Source organism: Ceratotherium simum, chromosome 26 (genome assembly GCF_057802395.1).
Source record: "Ceratotherium simum simum isolate JZ-2026a chromosome 26, ASM5780239v1, whole genome shotgun sequence".
Lineage (NCBI taxonomy): Eukaryota > Metazoa > Chordata > Mammalia > Perissodactyla > Rhinocerotidae > Ceratotherium > Ceratotherium simum.
Window position 1 is genome coordinate 8,787,257 of NC_141925.1, and position 23,476 is coordinate 8,810,732.

The 23,476-nt window shown below is 48.3% G+C and overlaps 1 protein-coding gene across 1 annotated transcript; it reads right to left on the minus strand.

The window, feature by feature from the left end:
• Positions 1–432: 432 nt before the first annotated feature.
• On the minus strand, positions 433–11,640 carry LOC106803072 (glutamate receptor ionotropic, NMDA 2A-like). The gene is made up of 2 exons (XM_014793391.2): positions 11,152–11,640; positions 433–459 (listed from the first exon to the last, which is right to left on the minus strand). The coding sequence occupies exons 1-2, from the start codon at positions 11,563–11,565 to the stop codon at positions 433–435; spliced, it is 441 nt and encodes a 146-aa protein (XP_014648877.1). The 5' UTR covers positions 11,566–11,640.
• Positions 11,641–23,476: the final 11,836 nt, after the last annotated feature.

Below are 23,476 nucleotides of genomic sequence, written 5' to 3' on the forward strand. Positions count from 1 at the left end.
CAGCTCAACACCCTCTTCCCAGGGTTCTGGCTTTATTCACCTAAGTCAACCAACACTACATTTCCTCAGCCCTACAAATATCTCAGCTTTGAAACAAGTCACCTGGAAAATATGGGGCTTTTTCCAGCCCTGGGACTACAAGCATGCAAGACAATATGGATTTCAAATGCCACTCACTCTTTCTGGCTAGTCTCCTAATTTGGAAGAGACAAGATAGAGCAGGAGACATTCAGCCATTTGTGACAACAAAACAGAAATTGGCAAAAAAGCTCAACGTTTTGTTGTGAGGGCTGCTGTCCAGGGGAAAATTCAGGAGCTTTCAAAACATCTCTCAAGCCTGGCAGCCTTGAGGAACATGTTAAGAGAGGGGAAAGGCCTAGGTTGTAAATTGGTGCCTGGTCCTCCATGAGCCAGCCTCCTTCACCAGGCAGCTCATCCTCGGCTGCACACGATGACCACCTGCAGAGGCAGGCACATAGGATGCCAGCCTCTTCACGATCAGGAGTTCTCGAATCCGACTCTAGATCACAGCCCTCCAGGGCATCTTCTCTGACAAAGCCCCCACCCCCAGACCCCAGAAGGAGGTACCCCTCCTCTATATTCCCACAGCCCCTGCTCTACCTTAATCAGAGCTGCATCTCTCTGGGCTTTAACTGCAAGTCTCCTCCAGCTAGACTCTGAGTTATGTCAAAGCAAATAATCTGATCACAGATATGTCGACGGAACATTTGGGCATAGGGTACAGGCACAGTAAATGTTTGAATAATGAACATATTAATAAACCAATCAATAAATCAATTCCAAGGAGGTCGATGAATGGGTTCCAGAGGGTCTGTGAACCCCTGAAATTGCACATAATATTGAACGCAAGCTTATTAACATGGATTCCTCTGGAAAGGGTCCATAGCTTTCATTAGCATATGAAGTAATCATGACCCCCCTACCAGATCACCCCAAATTATCCTAAATTCCTTGGGTGAGTGTGTGGGTCTGGCTTTGAGGTGCCAGCAATTTTCAGAAGTCACCTCACATTCTAGAGTGGGTTTTCATTTTGTTTTGGCAAAACAGACACAGTGAGAAACTAATGGAAAATGAAAACCTCTTTCAAGTCAGTGAGATTTTAAAAATTAAAGATCCTTTTAACATACCAACCTCAGCAAAAATTACAAGTGGAAACAAACTACCAATCCAATTAACATTTTTCCTCTTTGAACTGGTAACACAGTCACCTCCCCGGAGAGGAACGGGTGTCAGGCTCTGCCGTGTGTTAATTGAGCAAATATTCTTTCTCTGAATGCTGTATTGTATTTGGATTTTTTTTTTTGAGGAAGATCAGCCCTGAGCTAACATCTGCCAATCCTCCTCTTTTTGCTGAGGAAGACTGGCCCTGAGCTAACATCCGTGCCCACCTTCCTCCACTTTATGTGGGATGCCACCACAGCATGGCCTGACAAGCGGCACGTTGGTGCGCGCCAGGGATCCAAACCGGGGCCGCCAGCAGTGGAGCGCGCACACTTAACCACTACACCACGGGGCCGGCCCCTGTATTTGGATTTTTTTACTCTGTACACGTACTCTGTACACGATTACCTATACATATTTATTATTATAAATAAATAATTAGAAAGAACATATCCATTTCCATCATATGAGACAAAATAAAATTTGAATGGAAAGACAAAGCATTTGGAAAGCAATTTTGGGTTTCGTTTTTCTTTGGGAGATGTGAGGGGAAAACAGAGGAAGTAGATAAACAATGGAACAGAACCCAGAGCAGTTTCTGCCATAAGCAAATGTTCAAAACGCAGGGGAGTACAATGGACAAATAAGAATAATTTGACAACCAAAAAATCAGGAGGGTTCTGGCTATCCCTTTGGAATATGAAAGTATTACAACAGTAAGATGTGCAAAACTGTGAATATACTTTAATAAGTCATCATGATTAACTGGATGCGTTGAAAAAACTTCCCATTTGCACATCGTTGGCAATTATTCTAAACATCGTCTTCTGTAGATGTGCTTCTTAGCCAAAAACATTTCCACCAGTAAATATGACGCCGGCTGACCTACTTATGTTTATATTTATATGTGTGTGTGTGACTTGATATATACATAGGTTTTCTGCTTTTCAAATATTGTCTCCCCTTCAGATGATGCAAAGTCCTGTGGGGATTTGAGGCCATGGTGCAGGGGTCATAAATTCCTCCCCCGTGCCAGGCACATTTATACTGAATTACTCACATGCACAGAAAGTGAGGATGTTGGTTTTCAACCAAATCCAAGGGCCTAAAGTACCAGGATTTGGGGATTTAAAAAAAAAAATCAAGGATTTGAGAGGTACAGAGTCTCTGAGTTAGAAAGGACCTCAGAGGTGACTGGATTCCATCTCGACAATGTGAGGTCAACTCTCCACCTCATTCCTGACTGATCACACTCACTCTCAGCTCAGTTACGGCCGACAGACACTTATTATTCTATGAAACATCACAGTTGTCCATTAGAAACCTAAGTGCCAAAGCCTATTCCTCATATCAAGTTGAAGATTTACTCCTTATAATTTCATCCTCTGGCCTCAATTCTGTTCCCTGAACAAACAAAATTAAGACTCAACCTTCTACCCCCTAACAGCCCATGGGGTTCTTGAACTTTCACATCCTTTCATATCATCTCTGAGATTTCTCTTCTCCAGGCGGCACTTCCCTAAATATGTCTCCTGAGAGTCTTATCATATGTCATTTAAATCTTGCACAATCCTGGAGGCCCTTCCTCTGGACACACTGCAGTTTGTCAACATCGATCGTTAAATGTTTACCCCCCAGAACTAAGTCAAGTCTACAGATAATGGTGTCAGTATTGCTAGAGAAATCATCAGTTGTACCACTTAGCCATTGCTCCTCTACCCCTGCTAACAAAATCAAAGTTTGCTCTAGTGGCACTTATCCATTCTTGAAGAAGAATCTGGATTGTTAATCTCTACCAGTGACGTTCAAGGCGTGGCATATGACCCAGTTCTGGCCAAAGAAATGTAAGGGGAAGTCTACTCTAATGAAAGGATGAAGGACCAGGAAGAAAGCTACTTTTCTCTCCCTTTTATTCCTGTTTTGAACGTTGGTATGTGAAAATGCAATGGCTGGAACAGAAGCAGCCATCTTGTGACCAAGATGAACCAGCAGCTGAGGAAGGCAAAACAGAAGAATCGAAAGGACCTGAGTCCCTGACCAGTTATTGAGTCACTAAACCAGACCAGGGGCTCCTTGTTAAAGAAAAAAACCAATATGTCTTAATGGGTTAAGTCACCACTGGTCAAATATTCTGTTACTTGCAGCTGAAAGCACTCCTAAGAACAGAAAAGGTATAATGGAGCTATCATCTCTCTTAATTTGGACATCGTATTTCTAGAAATGTGGCCTTTGCTTTTTTAAGAGCAATATCACTACACAGAATCTGCTGAGCATCTGGTCCATGCAAAACAAACATGCAAATAAATAAAAACCCTGTGATTGGGGCTCACAATCTCAAATGCTTGCAGAGACCAGTAGTTAACTTAAATGCGTGAATCTGGCCAAATGTGAAATAACAGGGAGCCGGGAGGGCTGTAGTGAACTTGAAAATGCATGCCTCATCCAAAGACATTAAAATTCAAGCATTTTAGATACTGTGCTGGCGAAATAAAATACTACTGCATCCATGGGCCAGATTCAGCAGGCAGTCCATGGGTTCACGACCTTTGCAAAAAGCATCCTAAAGTGAGTTGGAAAGCCACATCTCCCCCTTCTTGCAAGAGTGTAAATTCTTCTTAAACTCTCCAGTGCAGTCTGTAGTATGGGTCCCTCATTTCAATCTGGAAAGACAGTTTTGAATTTGAATTCCATCATCCCACATCTTAATCATTTTAGTTAACCAAAATCTACTGTCCCTCTTGAAGCTAAGCCCCTTCCCTAAACCAACTGGATTCATAATTGTTAATTTAAAAGGGCAATAAAATAAGAGCAAAAGAATAAGAACATAAGGATCCTTTAATCAAATATCTTTGAGCCTGCCAGGTTCCCCAGGCTATCGTTGAGTTACCTATTCCTTGGCAGAGATGAAATGAGAAACTGTATATGTCCACACCCCAAAGCCCTAAGCCCTGTGCAAACATAGCATCCAACTTGTGGAGTTATTTACTGAAAGGTCACTGAGACGATCCCCTCTTAGAGTCACTTTCACACTGGTCACACTTAATCTTCAGTTTGCCAGGATAAAGCTCATGGCAGGTCCTAAGAACTCAAAGGAAGCTTCTGGTTGTCCCAGTTAAGCAAATATGAAGCATTTCATGTTGGAGTCTCCACTTCCAAGAATTCTGTGGACTCATCCCCAGTTTCTCACAGGAGATATACTCATAACACCACATCACCCTTCAGCATTTTGTATGGTTATTAAAAATTGCATGTACCTTGGAGAAAAATAAAAACTACAAAGGATAGACACAATAACAATAGCCTTCCTGTAATAAGTATTTATCACGAGCCAAGCACTGAGCTACGTACTTTATATCCACTATGTCATGTAACTCTCACAACTCTGTGAAGTAAGTACTATTATTGTCCCCATTTTAAAGATGAAGACACTGAGGCTCACAGACATTAAGGAACTTTCCTACAATCACCCAGCTGGTAAGTGATGGCACCTGAATTTAAACCCAGACATTCTAACTCAAGGTCCAACTTATTAGCCATCCTGTAATGACATTTTTTAAAAGATTAAAACGGCCATGAATCGACTACCCAAAGATAACCACTGCTCACATTTTGGTATGTTTCTTTCCAGTCTTTTCTCGAAGGTGATAAAATTTTCAGAGCTGAAAGGGCCTTAGAGATAATATCATCCCAAACTCTCATTTCACAGAGGGAGAGTCTAAGGTTCAGAAAGGCAAAGGGCCTTTCTCAAGGTCACACTGCTTTGCAGAAAAGGAATTTACACCCTCAGACTCTCTGTCCAAGGTTTTCTGGGGTCTTCTGACTCAATTTGATTGGTAGTGGCTTCCTGGAGTACCGTGTTGAAAGGGATTTAAGGCCTGTGGGCTCAAAAGGAGGGTGTGCTATAGTGGATGAATGATGGTGGCAGTGAGAAGAGCAGCACGGCCACACGCACACCGTGAACTTGCCACCTACCAAGGAGCAGCCCCTGGGAGAGAAGGAGAATGCCCGGGAAAGGCTCTCTTAACAAAAGACCAGCTATTTTCTTCACCTGCATCAGGTGGCCTCAAACCCTGCTGCCTTTAGGACGAAGCACGAAACACAGATGAGTGAAGTGGACGAGCTGGAGACTGAAGAGAGGAAGAGCACCTGTCCTGGCTGAGGGAGGAGGGGGCTCTTCATCTCCAGCCAACGGTCCCCACGCGGAGAAGTAGGCCCAGCAGTACCAGGCCTTCTGATTCTTTCAAAGAAGCACGAAATCTGGATTTTTTAAAAATGTGATGTTGCTTAACTTTAAAGTGTTGGCAACTAATTCAAATTTGAATAATAAAATAGAATAAGAAAATAAAGTGCAGGACAAACAAGACACGCCAGTTCATAACGAAACCTCTTGTTTTCACGATGGCCTGATCAGAGACCACCAACTCCCTGTAACAAACCCAAGATTCTATTCATATTTCTCCTCCCCTCTTCTCTCTGTCTTTCCCCCGACCCCAACTCTACCTAGAGAGGCATATTCCACCTGAGGCTACCAAAGAGAAGATGAACACTCCTCATTCCAAACCCACCAGATCACAGCTAGCCAGGGTCCAAGAGATTGCCGACGACCCGCAAGGGCGGTTTGGAAAGTTAATCGTGCCTCTCGAGTGATGCCTGTTGCTCTCCGATGACTTATGCGAGGAGGAGTGGAAGACTGCATCTGACATGCCTCATCCAAAAGGCTAAAGATAGGCCTCCCCACTCTCTCAGGAACTACCTGATGCCTCTGTAGCAGGAGCTGAGTGGGCCCCACCGACATTCTGATGCGTGTGTCTGCCCTTTCCGTGAGCTTTCAGTGTTTAATGGAAAGGCCCGTCACTCACATCCTACCCCTGCGCTGCTGGGTTACAGGAGCACCAACTTCCACCTCCTGCTGATGAGCTGTTACTCAGCAGCGCTACACAGCCTTTTGTACAGAACCCCCAATTTCTGTTAGTCTCCGGGATGGCTAGTAATTATCTGCCCACTAGAAAGAAGAGGAGACTTGGCACACACCTATGAAATCAGTCAGCATTTAGGGAACAAACGCTGCCTGGAAAGCCCTGATCCACAGTGTGGTGAGTTCATCCGGAAACTGCAGCAAGCTGGCATCAGAGCCAATGACTTGATTCATTCAATCAACAAACATTTACTGAGAAACAAATGCAGAGGGCGAGATCCGCGCCAGATGCTGAAAAGAACACCCATGTGGACCAGAAATCAACCTCACTAAAGGTGGAAAAATAGAAAAAGAGTTAAAATCATTGTGGTGTAAACAGGATACTCTGCAGCCATTTAAAACCCTGTTTGAGAAGTCTATTTAATGCTAAGGGAAAATTCCAAGATACAAAATCAAGTTTGAAAAAAATAAAAGCAGGTTGTGAAATATAACTGGGTCAAACTCAGAGTGAACACACTCAGTAACCTCCCTCTTCTGCTCCTAAGACATAGAATTTATAGATAAACTTTTAGATATTTTAAAATTTACAAAGTACTGCTTGGAAATAAGAAAAGGGAATCACGGATCAAAAATAGAGAGGACTCCCTAAAAATAAAGGAGTCAGAAGATGAGACTCCATAATTCCCAGTAGGAATCAAAGCCACACGGTCCATGGGGGGAAGGGTCCAATAGGAGCCAGGGGAGCAGAGATCCCAACATCCACCCAGCAGATAAGGGGCAGAACTGGACCCAGAACGATGCTGCTAGCTGAGAATGGGTCTGGAACATCTGCACCATCACCACGAGTCATGGCCAAAAATGGATGCCCCTGTCTGTGTCAAGGAGCCAAAATGAAGTCACCTATATGAGAGTAGGACCCAAGCCTGCACCATAGGGTATAAAGAACAGAAAGAGAGCCCTGAGCTGAGCTGTTGACATGAGCTCTGGTTTGAAAGCACACACCCTTACAGATGGAGGGCAGAATAAATCATAAAATTGCCTTGAAAATAAGTTCACAAACAAAAATTAGAGAACATATGAGGACATCCAATGATCAGACTCTACAGAATAGAAGAATTCATACCTGAAGAAACAAAGATGCTTGAGCAATCAGAGAAGGAGTTTATAATAAGTATTTTTTAAAATTCTCAAAGGGACAGAGGAGGAATTTACATCCACAAAGTGAGAAGAGTTTTTTCATAAAACAGAAAAAAAGCAGGCAGGTATGAAAATGGACCAATTATTTATCCTGGAAATAAAGTGAACCATGGTTGAAATTAAAAACTCAACAGATAGGCGAAATAATAGACCAGACACAAATGAAAAGAGCTGGTTAACTGGAGTACAGATTTGAGGAAACCTTCTCAAATATAGCACAGCGAGACAGAGAACTGAAAAAAAATGTTTAAGTTAAGATACATGGAGAACTGATTGAGAAAGAACATATGGAGAGAAAAGAGATAATGTTGGAGAGGAAACATCCAACAGATAATTGCTGATATTTTTCTAGAATTAAAGAAAAACCTCGATCTTCTGACTAGGAAAGCCCACAGAGTGCAAAGTACAATAAATAAAACTATATACACAGTATAATCCTGAACTTATAACTAAATAAATAGAGCTTAGAAGGAAATAGACCCACGTGTCAACAGTGGTTACTCTCGGCAATAGGATTGAGAGGGAGATTTTTATTTTCTTCTTTAAACTTTAATGTACTTTCTAAGTGCTCTACAATGAAAAAAACATTATTTTATAAACTGTTTGTGGAGAAGGACTATTCATTATTTCAAATACACATATACACATAAACACACTTTTTTTAAAAAATCCATCCTCCAGGAACTTACATTCAGTAGAGAAGATGAGGTATGTATAGAAATAACATATAAAGCAGTAACCCACCTGGAGAGATCTAAGTAAAAGTTCAGCCTGGCCTTTTCCCCCATGGACCAGTTAGGAATAAGGGGGAAAAGGGAGGAGGAGGTGAGGACACTGAGCAGGAACGTAAATGTCTGGTGCACATGCTGGATTTACTAGGGGCTGTTACTGCAACCAGGGTGTATTTCATTTGGATGGGATCAAAATGGCCAAACAAGACAAAACTAGAACTTCATCTACATCAAGCACTATTTTCACTTTAAATTAATTATATTGCAAGACCACCCACTGATAGAAGCAAAAATTTACATCTCCATTGTAAATTAAATTAACACCACAAAACTCTGCCACTTAACACATTTCAATTATTACCAAGCTTTACTCTTTTCTGTCAAGGGTCAAGTAGATTGAGAGAAAGGTAAAAATTGGGGGAAGAGTGTTCAATTTAACTGATAATCAAATTAACTACCATTCTCATCCACAGGGGCACGATCACTGTGAAGTGAAAACAACACAGGTATGTTCTGGCCTTTACCAAATGAACACCACCTTAGAGGGAGACAGAGAGGCCTTGTCAGTCTGGGGAGATTCAGACTCTGTGGCCACACACCATTGGTTCATCCAACCAAGGTGGAGTTTTAGGCAACATCCCATGACAGCTTCTTCAGAGCCAAACCAACTATACTCAGCGTTCAGCTCCAAAAGAAAACAGGTGGCAAAGACACAAGCCAACTGGATGTGCTACTAATGGAAAGAAGGGCTGTTCACATCTCAGACAGTCTCTTTCCTTTTTTAACACATCCAGGTTTCTCAAAATACCACCCTTTAACCCAACTCTTCTCAACATCACCTGCACATCCCACACATGGGGCCCAATATATACCCTTCCACATATAGACTTCCACCCATACCCCCTGGACTTCTCAAAACTCTCTTTCTAATACCCCTTCAAGGGAGGAGCAGCTGCTGGTCTAGTAGGTCAGAGCCTGACATTCAGAGTGGGCAGGGCCACCGCAGATCACGGGGGTGCTCAACTATGAGCCCCCTCTCTGTTCCTGCTTCTTTGCCTACAGTTGGATGGGTAAGTCAGGTAAGAGGCTGAGCCACACACCTGCCAGCTCAGACCTCCCAGCCTAAGCCTCAAACACCTTCTCCAAGTCAGCTTTTACCAGATTTCTCCCTTGATTATGCTGGGCCCTAGTCAATTCAGAAATCTCACTCTCAATATGGCCACTGCTTTTTGTGTGTTGCTTCTTCGGTCAAAACTTCAGAAGGGAGGAGGGATCGGTGGTAATATTTAGATCCCAAAATCGCACTTCCAACTCCTGCTGGAAACCACTGTTCTTCTTCTTCATGCCTTCATCAGAAGGCTGGTCACTCCATATGCACAAGCCCTCCAGGCTCTGAATCTCTGCACCTCTCCATGGCTCAGTACCTCCCAAAAAATGAGATTAAATCCTTGACCCTCCTGAAGAAGGGATGACAAAATTAAAGGGTAGTCTTCATGTGGTGGAATGTGAGATCACAGATTGGGACCGAAAAACCAGAGATCTAGTTCCACCGCCCACCATGTGGTCTTGGCTAAGTCTTTAACTGCCATATGCCTCAGTCACTTCATCTGAAAGTTATAGGATGCTCTAATAAACTCTAAGGCCCTTTCCAGTTCCAAAATGGCCTGTACATTGGTGGCAGGACACAGCTGTTCCCTACTTTTTTCCTCCCAGAAAGGAGCCCCCAGAAACTGAGGGATGGCTGGGAAAATGCTCAGCCACACATAGGAATTCTGCTAGGCTGCAAAGCATTTTAAATGAATGTTTAATAAGATACTGCATCAGTTGTGTACTTCGGCTGAATGTGCTGCAGCCCTGGAGACCTGAAAGAATTAATACAGTTCCCAAAGGAGCTGGTGGGAATTGCTGAGGCAGAAGCAGAATCTGATTTGATAAATATAAAAGTGCTTTGAGAGCGTCAGAAGGAAAGTGCTGTGACAAATGTCTGCCCGCTCCATTAGGATGTCTCCTGCTATCTAAGGAACATGCTCCAGGAAGGTCTCAGGGCTGGGGACCACGGCACACAAGTACACTCACCCTTTCCTCCCCTTTTTGACCCCCCAGTCCTTTCCTGGGGCTTAGACAGAGGTACAGTGCACCCACAACTCCAATCCTCCCCTTTTTTCTCATTCCGCCCTTTGCTTCTCCCTTGCGACCCTCTTCCATCTTTCCACTTCTGCACAATTCTCAAACCAGGCCCTCATAGCATCTCACTCAAATCTTCAAGTCTGTCTCCCCTCTCCTCCAAATCGACACTCTCAGCTGGTCCACAGAAAGACCCTTCATCATTCTAAGCCAAGAGATTTGAAAACGCCTTTCTTTATTCTGACGCTCTCCGACTTCAGTACCAAAACCCATCCTTGGGAGCCAACCCCACCATCTGAGGGTCTTGGAGCCCCTGTCAGCCCCACCCAAGGAGCATGTAGAAACATGCTAGGCCCTCCATGCTCTGGGTCTGCAGTGTTCTCCTCTCCATGCACACCCACTCCCCTCAGGAACACTCCTGTGTGCCTCTAGCCCAGGACATCTCAAATGTTCTACCCCACTTCCCCGAATTGCAGAGTCTGCTTAAGCATGACATTTCTCTGCCCTTTTGCACTTTAGCTAAAAAATTTTGCATTTTGTGGAATTTTATTTTATTCCATAACATACCCACATTTAATCTTTTTTGAAATAGTTTTAGCCGCTTACCACAAGAGGGGAAAAAATGAACATTTTCCACAAAACGATCAGGCAAAATTGATATTACAGAAATACGAGCCATATTGTTTCAAGCGCCCCCAGGCTCGCCTCTGTGCACTACTTGGAAATCTCCAAGCATTCCACTACCCCATCATATTTCTGCGTTTTCCCAGTTCTTCCTGGCACACCCAAGGTGACTTTGTGTACCCCACTTTTAGAACCAAGACGAAAATCATTTCCATTCATTTCCAGGTTGGAGAAGCAGGACCTGGTTCTCACCAGGGCCAGTGGCCACGACCCCCTTTCAGATCAAGACGGATGCCAGGGGCTCCCGAAGACCAAGGGTGTCCACCATAAGATTGGCGCTCTCCCGGGTCCTGGCAGCCCATCACCTCCCGGCCTTACCTTGTCAGCCATGATCATAGACGCGCCCCCGTGGATGCCCAGGATGGGGATGAAAGTCTGTGAGGAGATAAAATCCAGCATCTGGGCCACAGCCTCCTGGTCGGTGTCGTCCCCAAACACGAGGCCGTGGATGCGCGCCCCGGACATGAGGTCGCACACGTGCGTGATGAGGCTCTTGGGGTCGGTGCGGTTCATCAGCAGCGCTACCACGTTCACATCCAGGGGCCGCCCCGCCGCCTGCTCGGGGCCCCACAGGTTTCGCAGCTCGCGCTCCGTCACGTCGTGGCTGTGGCCCAGCAGCACTGCGATGTTCAGCGCCGGGGGACCCTTTTCCGCCGCCGCGCCCTGCGCCGGACCGCGCCAGACCAGAAGGGCCGGCAGCACCAGCAGGGTCCAATAGCCCAGTCTGCCCATAGTCGCCACTTACGGTCCCTGCAAGGTGGAGAGGGAGAGTCAGGGCCGCGGTGAGCGAGCGTTCTAGACGAAAGAGATTACCGACCCCGCCTCTTGATTTAGGAGCCAAGTATGGAGCCCAACCCCAGAGCGAGCTGCAGGCGTCACTGACTCCATTCCCCGACTCCGACGCCATCCACATCCCTTGACCCATCTCCAACTCTATCCACAACTCCAATTTGAGCTAATTCTCCATCCCCGTCCCCAAATGCATCTTCGCATCCAGCCTCCTTCTCATGCCCTATCTCCAGCCCCTTCTCCATGCCCGACTCTGCCCGCGTCTCCCACCGCATCCCCCAAGTTAGCTGCAGACCGCGGCCCAGGAACGTAGGCGCGCAGAGCAAACCCTCCACCCACCCCCTCCCACCCGGTCTAGTGAGAACCAAGTTACCAACCCCGCCCCCTGCTCACAAGGAGCGAACTAGCGACAAGCCCTGGCGTGCGGAGGCGGCACCAAGACTCCGCATCCCTGCTCCCGCGCTAAGCGAGTTGACTGACCCCGCCCCCCGGAAAGCCGCGGGGTGCAGCACAGACCAGGCTGCACGCTGCATCCGTTGCAGACCCCGATCCTCTTCTGCAGAGTATACCCCAAGAGCTTGGGAGTGAGGCTGCTCACTTGTGCACTCTAGGCTCCGGGGTACCTGGGGGAACTTAGGGCCCGCCCCACCTCGCGCGAAGGGGCCGTGAAGCGATTTCCATTCAACTGCAAGCGGCCCCGGGACCTGCCCCCTACTCGCACATGTGCACACACTAGCCCATACACACACACCCTCTCTCACGCGCGTCGTCAGCAATGCAGAATTCCGGAGAGGATGCGCGTCCCCCCGAGGGCCGACGCGTGGGAGCTGGCAAAAAACGTGCGTAGTGGGAAAGGTAGGCTCCCAAGAAGCTCTCCGACGGACATGAACTGTACAGCCCCATCCCAGGCTTTCCACTTCAGGTCCTGTCACCAAGTCTTAGGTGCGCGTGAGCAGTGGGCTGCACACCCTCACATGTGCGCTCGCATTTCTGCGCACAGCCGCAGGCCGCGACAACGGTGCCCACGGCCATCCGGAGTCCGCACACGTCCTCACGCGGTGTACACACACGTACCGCGCCAGGTGCACAGCCGCACGTGCCTGCAAATACCAGCACAGTCGTGCACGCGTGCACAGGAGCGCGCCCCTCGGGCCGGGCGCTGCCGGAGCCAGGCGAAGTTGGGGCTAACTCGCACCGGCCTCTGCGCTCTTCCGAGGAGCTTCGCGGAGTGCGGAGCCGCAGCGCCCCCTGGTGTTCCTCCCGCGCCTCGCTACTGGTGCTCCCTCTCCCGCTTTCTCCTCTCTCTTCCCTGATCCTTCTCCCGCTCTCCCCTCGGTGGAATCTTCCTCCTCCCCGGCCCGCCAAGCCCAGGTCTCCCGCTGGGACGTACCTGTAGCCAGAGAAGGTCGAGGATGCAGTGGGGCGCGCTGCGCGCACGAGCATCTCGGCCGCCTCAGCAGCCACCGGGTTTAGCTGGTTCCCGCATGCTGCGGCCCCCGCGCGCTCCCCTGGCTGTCCCGCGCTGTCCGCATCGCCCCCACGGGGGGCGGCTATCCCAGCCGGAGGCTCTGCAGCAGGGATCTACCGGGGCGGAGAAGAGATGGAGAGGCAGGGTCAGCCCACCGTTGGGGGGGGAGGGGGACTAGGGGCAGGCTGCAGTCTGCAGTGCTCACGGGCCCTCTGTGCGCACAGGGGGCTCGACCAGAGAGGGAGAGCTGAAGCCCCGTGCCCAAGACGCCCCCAGTGCGGATCCTCAGACTCCGTGGCCGATATGGAGAGCTCCGCTCCGGGGCGCCCAGGAGAACCGGAGCCCTAGGTTAGCCACCCAAGAGAAGCTTACTGGGCACCACAACCCTTACCCCCTATCACCTCCCTGGCGCCGGCTGCTGTGAGTTGTGCGGCCAGAAGCTGCTAAGCGAGGAGGGTAGGGAGAAAAAGAGGAGGGAATGGGGGTGTGGGGGGTGGGCTGGCTGAGTTTGCGATAAACCGGCAGGAGGAGAGGGGGAGGGAAGGACTCGGGCTCCCGCGGTCCCGGATCCCCGAGGGAGGTGCGATCATTCCCACGCAACGACCCTCTTGCGGTCCTGCTGCCCCCTCCTATCCAGGCCTCCTACCGTCTTCTTCCCAAAGAGGCCGCCCGGGCCCCGCGTCCCGCGCCAGCACTCACCGCAGCCTCTCTCCACATAGTTCTCAGCAGTGGCCGCTCCTGGTCATCTCCAGGGCTGATGGCTGCGGCCGCGACTCTCAGCGCTCACTCGGCCCCATACTCTGGCTAAACCCTTGGCGCCTCCCTCCAAGAGCCAGAGCTCGGCTTGCCGCCCCACTCTGGACAGCCACTGCCCGGTCCTCTGAGCGCGCCCGAGAGCCCTCTCCGCAGCCCAGGCTCCGGGGCGGTGTGCGTGAGGGCGAGTGTGTGTGTGAGTGAGTGTGGGAGCGTGCGCGCGCGTGTGGCCGGGGATCCCCGAGGTCCCTGGCCGAGAGAGGCGCGGGCGGGGGAACGCAGCTCCCTCCGGCCCTTCGCTGCGGGGCCAGCTCGGCGCCGGGCGTTCAGCTCCCCACTTCCCGGCGGGAGTCCAGAGAGCGCCTGGCCACCCTGGTGCACTGGCAAAGCCGGGCTCCCGGGACGTGCTTCTGCTGCAGTCGCCTCGAAGGAAGAGGAGGAGGAAGGCAGGGGCGCCCCCACGCCAAGTTAGGGACTTATTCTCAGTCGGCGAGACGCAGCAGCCCCCGCGAAAGCCTTAGAGGCTTGGATCTCCAGCGGGCGAAAGCGGCTCCCTTCCGCAGCCGCCCTCCCCGGAGGCAGGCCGAGGCAAACCCCGTAGTCCCTCCGCGCCGCCACCCGCTCCCGGAGCGCACGGCGGCGACAAGGCCAGGATAGGTGGCTGGCTGGCAGCGGGGGCGCCTGCGGCGGCGGCGCGCCGCTGTCCGTGGTTCTGGAACCACGCTCTCCGCCCGCTCCCGAGCGTCTGGTACCGCTGAAGAATCAGTTATTCAGATCTCCGCTGCCGCTTCCTCCTCCCCCAGTGCCTTGCGCTGGGTACAGCAATCCCCCCTCCACGCACCGGCGCGCCGACACACACACACACACACACACCCCCCACAGAATCTGCTCCAGTGCGTCTCCCTGTGCCTAGCCACCCCCTTACGGGAACCCACTCCTCTGATCTCAGGGAGCAGGAGTCCTAAAAGGAAAAACATCTCTACATCTCCCACTTGCTTCCTTTTTGTTTTCTAAGTTCTACCAAACAAAAGTCGCCTTGAGGCTGCCACTTCTAAGCTACCAGCAGGGGTGAGCCAGAGAGCATAGGACTGCCTGGGTGTGCGGGGCCTGGCTGGCTTGAATTCTGGCAACTGGGCATAAAAACAGAGTCAAGTGAGGACCTTTACATTCCACTGTATCTCTCCTTTCAACGCCCGTCTCTGCTTTTCTCGCCTCAGGCCCTGGAAGGAAAGAGGCCTTAAATTGTAAGAGGTTTTGCAATCACTGTTCTAACCCTGTATCCTCCACTTAACAGCTTGATGTTAGCTTTGGGCCTGTTATTTATCTTCCCTTATCAATTGCTAATCTGGAAAATGGGGAAGATAGTAAAAAATATCTACTTCTCAGGGTTATTTTGAAAAGAAAATGAGATCGTCTTGGTAAAGGAGCCAACAGGCTCCTTTATTGAGCACACAGTAGATGCTCAATAAACATAAGTCCATACGAGGTGGCCTAGGAGGGATGGGATTCCCAGGAATGCAGAGGTGGCTACTGAACTGGAGACAGGACAGGGGCACAGTTCCCAAGACCTATGGGTTTATTATTAAGCTTGTTGTTATGTTGAGTTCTCTAAAGTTTTATTATCCAAAAGTCAGAGAAAGGATGGGAGACATTCTGGAAGGTAAATGAAAATGGGAGTTTGTGATATAAGGCAGAGACTAGGGAAGTGTTCCATTTCTTGAGGCTGTAACTGGGCTGAGCTGGGTTAGACCCTTCCCTAGCTTGGAGACAGTCATTTCTCTAACTTTGGCACAGGTACAGGACCCTAATTTGGGGACTAATATGGAAGTTATACTGTTATATTCAAATGAGGTATAAATTATACACAATAAAATGCACATCTCTTAAGGATTCAGTTCAAGTTTTGAAATTGTATGCATCTGTGTAGACCAACACCTAAAACCAGATATAGAATATTTTCATCCCCCGCTAGAAAGTGCCCCTGTGCCCTTCTGTTGTTATCTCACTTCCCTCCAGTAGAAACCACAATTTTGATCTCTATCACCATATACTAGCTATGCTTATTCTCGATCTTTATATAAATGGAATTCTACATTGCATATATTTTGGTAACTGGCTTTTTTCACTTAACCTAATGTCTGGGAGATTCATCCATGTTGCTGCATGTAACAACAGGTTTTTCTTTTTTATTGCTGGATAGCTTTCCATTGTAGGAATAAACCACACTTTGTGTGTCCAATCTTCTATTGATGGACGTGTGGGTTGTATCTGTGGAGCTTTTTAAAATACAGATGCCTGCACCCACTTTAGATCTTTCCCATCCAAATCTCCAGGGGTGGCGCCAAGTATGTTTAAATTCCATAGATGATCCTGATGATGCTCAGGTTAAAAACCATTGTACTTTCCATTCTTGTATATCAATGTTGACCCTGCAATAGTCTTTGATGCAAATTATTGGTATGGAGAGTTTGAAGTTATTTATGACTAGACTTGTACAAAGGTAGATCAAACAGGTGTGGCCTCTTATGAATAGAGAAAGAAGATAGCCTTTCATTCAAAGGAAGAGTCTGTCTCTGAAGACAGACACAGGCAGCTGGAGTTGCCCCAGGCTGGACACCTCCCCAGTGTGGAGAACCATTTAGGGTCAGGCACCTAGAACTCTCCTGCACATGTGGAGATTGTAACAGTGCATATGTGATCATGACAGCCATGCTGTGCTGCAAAGCTAAACCTACTACCCACAGTAGAATGCTGAGCAGGATTTTGCTGAGCAAAACTTTCAGATGGAAAACCTCCTAGCAGCTATTCTGACAAAAACTGTGCCCCCCCCAAAAAAAAAGCCCCCTAGTCAACACTATTCTGCTGTCAATTTTGCCAGTTGGTTTTATCTCCAGTCACATCATGGAAGTAACTGAAATAATCTAGTCTGGTCTTAAGGAACAATTTGTTTCAGTTGTTTTCAATTTGATTGATTTATCTTCAAGTGTTCTGCTGAAGAAATGACCCCCATGGTTGCCACTTGCTTTGAGCCATGCAAACGCTGTGGTTAAAAACCAACCACCTTATCATGTCTTTAGGAGAGAACTAAAATGAGCCAATCGTTGATTATGCTTCTCTTTAAATCTCTATCCGCAAAGGAGATCGGTAAAGAATTCTAGCTCTTTGAAGCTGAAAGGCCTTTAGACACTATCCTGTATGATAAATTTTCTGTTTTCAAGTAAGTTTGGTGAACTCTGTCTACCTGAGTCACTTTAAGGTAAATTCTTATATTAAAGGATCTGAGAAGTCCTGCAGTTAAAAAAAAAGTTTTTATTAATCCAGAAATATTCCAGATGAAATTGATCATGGAAACCTATTTTATTCCACATAATAGCTGCAACCATCCTGCAGAACTATTGTTTCTTTGAATGCTTTTCAAGAATTCTTTACCTAGTCCAACACCTTTATTTTTCATATGGGGAAAGTGAGACCCAAATGGAACTAATCAACTTTAGGACTATGAGACAAGAGGCTAAAGGCAAAATTTGGAGCAGGGTCCAGAATTTTTACTTTAAGCATCTGCCGTGTAAAATAAAGTGTGTTTGCATTCTACAAGGTTATTGGGATTCCAAAGCGGTATGATAGAATCCTGAGAGAGAAGGATAGAGCAGAAAAGTAATTTAGGGTCACTGAGTAACCTGTACACCAGACTAGCCACCCCCTTTAGGCACTGTTTTGTCACTGGTGACCTACCCTCACCATCCCTCCAAATTCCAGCCTGTGGGTTCCTATTCTGTCTTAACCGTGGTCCCAGCCTTCTTGAGCCTGTCTTTACGTGTTAGCAGATAAACAGTACTCACCTGTCCTGTACCGAGGCAGACATCACTAATCAATTCTCGAACCATTTCTCTCAAAGTTTAGGGGGCCTCACAAGCCTGCTCAGTTCTAGGTAGCCCCATCCATTGGTTAGAGTTAACTCCAGTTTTCCATTCCCAACTTAGCAAGTTCTCATAGACTCCTGATTTAGCAAAACCTGACTCTGATTGCCTATATTTCCTTTACTTTCTCTCAGATCATAATTTCCGTGTTACCAGATGACCTTAAGGATTTCTCTTCTTTAGACCTCAGTTTCCCCATTTGTAAAAGAAAGGTTTAGACTAGCCAGGATGACCTCAAAGCTGCCTTCCATGTTTAATGTTCTGATTCTGTGGCTTTTCTTGAAGGTCTTGACCCTGGGATCAACCAAGGTACTAGTTAACCCTTCCATAATATCTTATCCAAAAGACTTAAAAATCCCTTCCTGCTCCAGTGACCCATCCAGGTATCAATAGTTCTAATCAAAGGGCAAGGCTTTTTCTAGACAAATCCACTGCTAGTCTTGGGAACTAAAATGAAGACAGCAGCAAAAGATTTCTTTTCTCATTGGTCTTTACCAATGCAAACCAATGTCTTCCCTTATATCAGACAGGAGCTTAGGAGGCACCAAAGCATACTGTTGAGAAAAGAATAGTAGTGAATTGGGAGTCAGGAGTCCTACATTCTACCACTTTGGGAAAATTCATTAACCTCTCCAGGCCTCAGTTTCTTCATCACTAAAATGGGGGTAAAATCACCCTGCCTCCCCCAGCACTGTAGTGAAGAGTGTGTGAGGATATGTCTTAGTGTGGGTCCCTCCAAGAGCAGTTAGGGTTCTGCACCCAATTCCAATGGTAGGGAGGGTTCCCCACACCAAATGCAATTCTCAGACACCAGCTGGGTGTCCTGCAATTCAACTCAACTCTGACACTATCTACCCAGAGACAGCATCTGACTCCACAGGTTAAGGGCACAGTCCCACAAGACTGCGCTCCACTGCATATGCCAATCGCAAGTCCAGTTTGTTACCTGTGCTTCTGAACAACTGGCTATAAATCGGAGGTTCCCACGACCCCCTCTTGGATTCAATTAATTTTCTAGAGTAGCTTACAGAACACAGAAAACCAGTTTACTGACTAGATTATCAGTTTATTATAACAGATATTAAAGGATACAAATCAACAGCCAGACGAGAGATGCACAGGGCAAGGTATGGGGAAAGGGCACGGAGTTTCCATGCTCTCTCCAGGCACACCACTCTCCCTGCATCTCCATGTGTTCACCATCCTGGAAGCTCTCCAAACTCTGTCCTTTGGGGTTTTTACGGAGACTTCATTACATAGGCAGATTGATTAAATCATAGGCCACTGGTGATTGAACTCAATCCCCAGCCCTTCTCCCCTCCGCAGAGGTGGGGAAAGAGGGGCTGAAGTTCCAAACCTCTAATCACATGGTTGGCTCCACTGGCAGGAAACCAGCCCCCATCCTTAGGTACTTTCTAACAGTCACCTCATTAACATAACAAAAGACACCTTTATGCTCTCATCAGGAAATTCCAGGGGTTTTAGGAGCTCTGTGCCAGAAACAGGATGAAGACCAAATATATAGTTCTTATTATAAATCATAATATCACAAGCAGACCCTGAGATCAGCATCTGAGAACCTTGGTTTATTTGGACGTCATCCAGGAGGCACAGGAGGAAGTGAGAAGGGAGGAAGCCAATAAAGGATGTGTCAATGGGAGGGTGGCCACTGGCGGCAACTAAGTCCCAATCCAGCTGAAGACAAGCTGAGAGACTGTGTAGAACACATCTCAGAATTATCCCACTAGGTGGCAAGGAATTAGGGGGATTTAATCCATCTTCTCATCCTTCATTGATTGAGAGTCCCTCCTGGGGCATTAACTCCCCAGCCTTCCAGCCTCCCCTGTGCACAGAGAAATGTAGGAAGCCATCAGGGTGCACATGAATTTTCTACAAGTGACCTTGTAGGGAGATGTGAGTGGGGCACTGACCACGGTGTCTGGCAAACCAGAAAGGCACGGATCAAGTGAAGGCATCAAAGTGTGTGGGGCTGAAGGGAAGGGACAGAGGGAGAAAGAAGGCCAGGTCTCTGCTGAGAAATGAGTCTGAACCTCCTACTGCTTGGGCTTCAGAAAGGATGAAGCCACACACATGTGCTACCTGACAGCCGGTCACCCTGCCCTCTAGGAGACACGGCTCCATCGGGGCTCTGGAATCTGACCAACCTAATCAGCAGCTCACCCTCGACAAGACAGGACAAGGAGGAGCTCCTGCGGAACCCATGCAGGCCACACTGCTATACCCCGAGGAAGCGTCTTGGGTGTTCCTTCTCACGCTCACCGCTGCAGGGCAGCTTCCTTGCCCAGAGGAGGCCAGGCTTCTCCTTCAGGAAATCTCTTCCCTTACAGGCTCAGACTTCATTGCATAGAAATGCTGGCCTGACCAAAAGCTCTCGTCAGAGCGGTGCCTCAGGACAGCGCTTTGAAAGCCCTGTAGCCGGACCGTTTGAGGCCAGTTTCCCAAGGCCAGGAGTACTCAAAAGTCTCGTCATTCACCCCGCTGATAAAGAGGGAGACTCGGTCAATTCCGACCCTGTCTGATTCATGCGTCTGCATGTGCTTAGGGAGAAGACTTCTCGGGAAAACGTCTGGATGCCAAGGAGAGAGGTCATAATTCCTGGTGCCCAGGATCACTGAAGCCTGCCCTCTTGAAGCTGCAGAGGCCCGTGGGGATCATCAAACCTCCAACACCACTCTTTAAAGATAAGGACACAAGCCTGGGGACATGAAGTAAGGTGCTGAAGGCCACACAGCTGCTTAGGGTCACACATAGTCTCTTATTCACGTCTTCTTGTCACAAGCACAGCCCTTTCCTTATCCATAAGACTCTGTTCCATTAGAATGCCAGTGGAAGTTGACAGATAGAAAGTCCCTGTAAATTATTCCTTATGGGGGACAGTCCTTGGGTACCGCTGGTTTCTGCATCAGAACGAGTAGGTCCAAAGGCACTTGGGTGCCCTGTGCCCTCTGCATTGGGAGTTGGTGTTGAGGGTGAAGAGGAGAAGGAAAGATGACCCCATTACTGAGTTCTTCCACGAGAGAAATAACTCAGGGCCTCCACTCTCCCACTTGGAGCACTTGGTGGTAGTTAAGACAAAGATGGTGTAGCAGCCAAGAACTGACCCTGCCCAAGGGCACCACTACTCTTAGGCGGAGCTAAGACTTGAACCCATTTATGTCTGACTCCAGAACCTGCACTCTGAACCAACACACCCTCTGCCCAAGTCACTAATTTGCTGGGCCTCTTTAGATGGGTCTCTCACCCTCTCTGAGGCTCATTTTCCCCCTCTTTAAGGGTACAAGAATGTCAGATCAGCAATTGCTAGTGTTCAAACCTATAGGAAGCAGCAGAACCCTTCCTGTAAAACCAACTCTCACACATAACCCTAATACAGAAAGCAGGGAAAAGTGGAGCTTTGATCTCAGGTTAAAAAGAGTTTAGAGGTCGGGGGTCTGACGCTCATCCCCAGCTTCTCCTCGTCCCTTCCCCAGCACCACCCCCCCCATAGCTCCTGACAGAACTCTGCAACTCTGATGAACACATTTTGAAAATGTGGGCCAAGCCCTGCAGAAGAAGAGATTGAGGGGACTGAACACAGAGCAGGGGACTGAATAGAATTACCCATCAGTAAGAGACTGAGCGAAGATTAGAATCCAGGACTCACAACTGCCAGCTAGACTTTAAAAACTAGAATCTGAACCCTGGCTCTGAAACTTACCTGACCCTGGGTAGGTCCCTTAGCCTCTCTGTGCCTCAGTTTCCTCATCTATAAAATGGGGGATAATCATAATACTTAAATATGGGGGTGTGCAAGGAGTAAATTAATTGAGTCAATATATATAAAGCACTTAGCAGAGCGCCCAGCCAAAATAAGGGTTTAACAAATGTCAGTTACTAGTATTCTTATTATCATCTGATAGGGCCCTTTGGGGCCTAAAGAAGAGGTTCCCCTGGGAGGCTCTCTCCCTGATGCTCTGACACGTTCCCTGAGCGTCAAGGCTGAGTGCTCCGGGTGTGTGCTCAGGGAGGTGAGGCCCGCACAGGGGAGGAGGCAGCCATTGGCCAGTCCTGGCTCTCAGCTCAGTGCGTTCCAGATGGCGCCCAGGGGGGAGCTGGCCGGTGACACATTGGCAGAGCCTCCCTTCCTTGCACAGTTCACCGAGCCACACAGGGCCCAGGAGCCTCGGGCTGTCGTCCGCTCTGCCAAGGAGGCCGGCTGCCCAGCCAGGACTGATGGAAGATGGGCTTGGCGAGCCCAGGAGAGCAGCCTGTGCCTCCACCCCCCGGAGAAGGTATAGGTGAGGTACTTGTCCAGCTCTTCCCCGAGCTCCTCCGCCCCCACACCAGCTTCTCTCCGACAGAGAGAGGGAGGCTCTAAAGCCGGCTCCCACCCCAGAGGACCTGGGTCCATGCCTACCTTAACCCTTTCTCTGGGAGTGACAGCTCTTAGAAAACAACCATGCAGCGGAAGGAGATAACTTGCATTAAACACACGAGAAGGTAGTTTCTTCCTCTGAAAAATGGAGATGATAACATCGACTTCACAGAGTCACTGTGGGGATTAAATGACATATTGATACAGTGATATTGACACAGTGATTGGAATAGCATATGCCATGTGGAAAATGTTCCATAAGTGTTTGGCTGTATTATATTTGCATCAATACTACAGCACAATGGTAAAAGCACAGACCCTGCAGCCCCTCTGCCCAGGCCCAAATCTTGGATGTAACACTTCCTGTTCATGTGGCCTTGGGCAGGTTGCTCAATGCCTGGAGCCTCAGTTTCCCCATCTACAAAATGGGGATGTTTGTACCTCCCTCCCTGGCAGGATTGCTAAGAAAATTAAATCAGGCATGCACAGCACCTGGTACATAAGAAGAGATCAATAGGTAGAGGCTATTATTATTGTTAGGAGCATTAGTATTGTTGCCTAAGGTCACACAGCCAGTGAGGACTGGAGGAAGTGCTTCCTGACTCTCCACTTGGTGCTCGCTCCACCCACCCCTCGCTGCAGCCTCTCACCCAATTAAAATTCCTGGCTCTGCCCTAGGAGAGTCATTGTTCCTAAAAAAGAACTCCATTTTTACTGGGAAGTCACAAAATAAATTGTCGCCAAGTCCAGCGGTCAGCTCCAAATTGCACACAGAACATTTCTCTTCATTAGGCAAAGCAGCCCGAGGATCCGGGCTACAGGAGAGGAGGAAAGACTGACATCTGAAAACCAGACCCAGGCGCCAGCAGACCCGGCTGGAACCACGCTTCTGTGCCTTCCCTCTAGCTGCGCGAGTGCGGGCAAGGCATTCTGCCTTCCTGAGCCTCAGTTCCCTCGTCTGCAAAATCACGTGACAATTAGCTTAAGTAAAGCCTCTGGTATATATTGGGTCTTTAACAAACGGGGATATTATTCTGTTTCACAGTCTCCTTTCTTGAGTGAGGTATTTGTGGGGTTTGGGAGGTTTTTTTGTCTGTTTGGAGTTGTGTTTGTTTTGCTCTTAGTGAAGGGTGAAGGATTTTTTTGGTTTCTGCCTATGGGTGTGTTTCTGCGGTCCCCAGGGGTCCTCACGCCCTGGCAGACAGCTGGATCTCTTCCCATTTGAAGAGATGGACCCAGTCAGGCAGCATGTACTTCTGGAAACTCACGGGCATGCTGGAGCCCGAGGCCCTGCCTCGGCCATGGAGCGCCCTCTCTTTTGCTTCCCACTGGAGTTGTTGC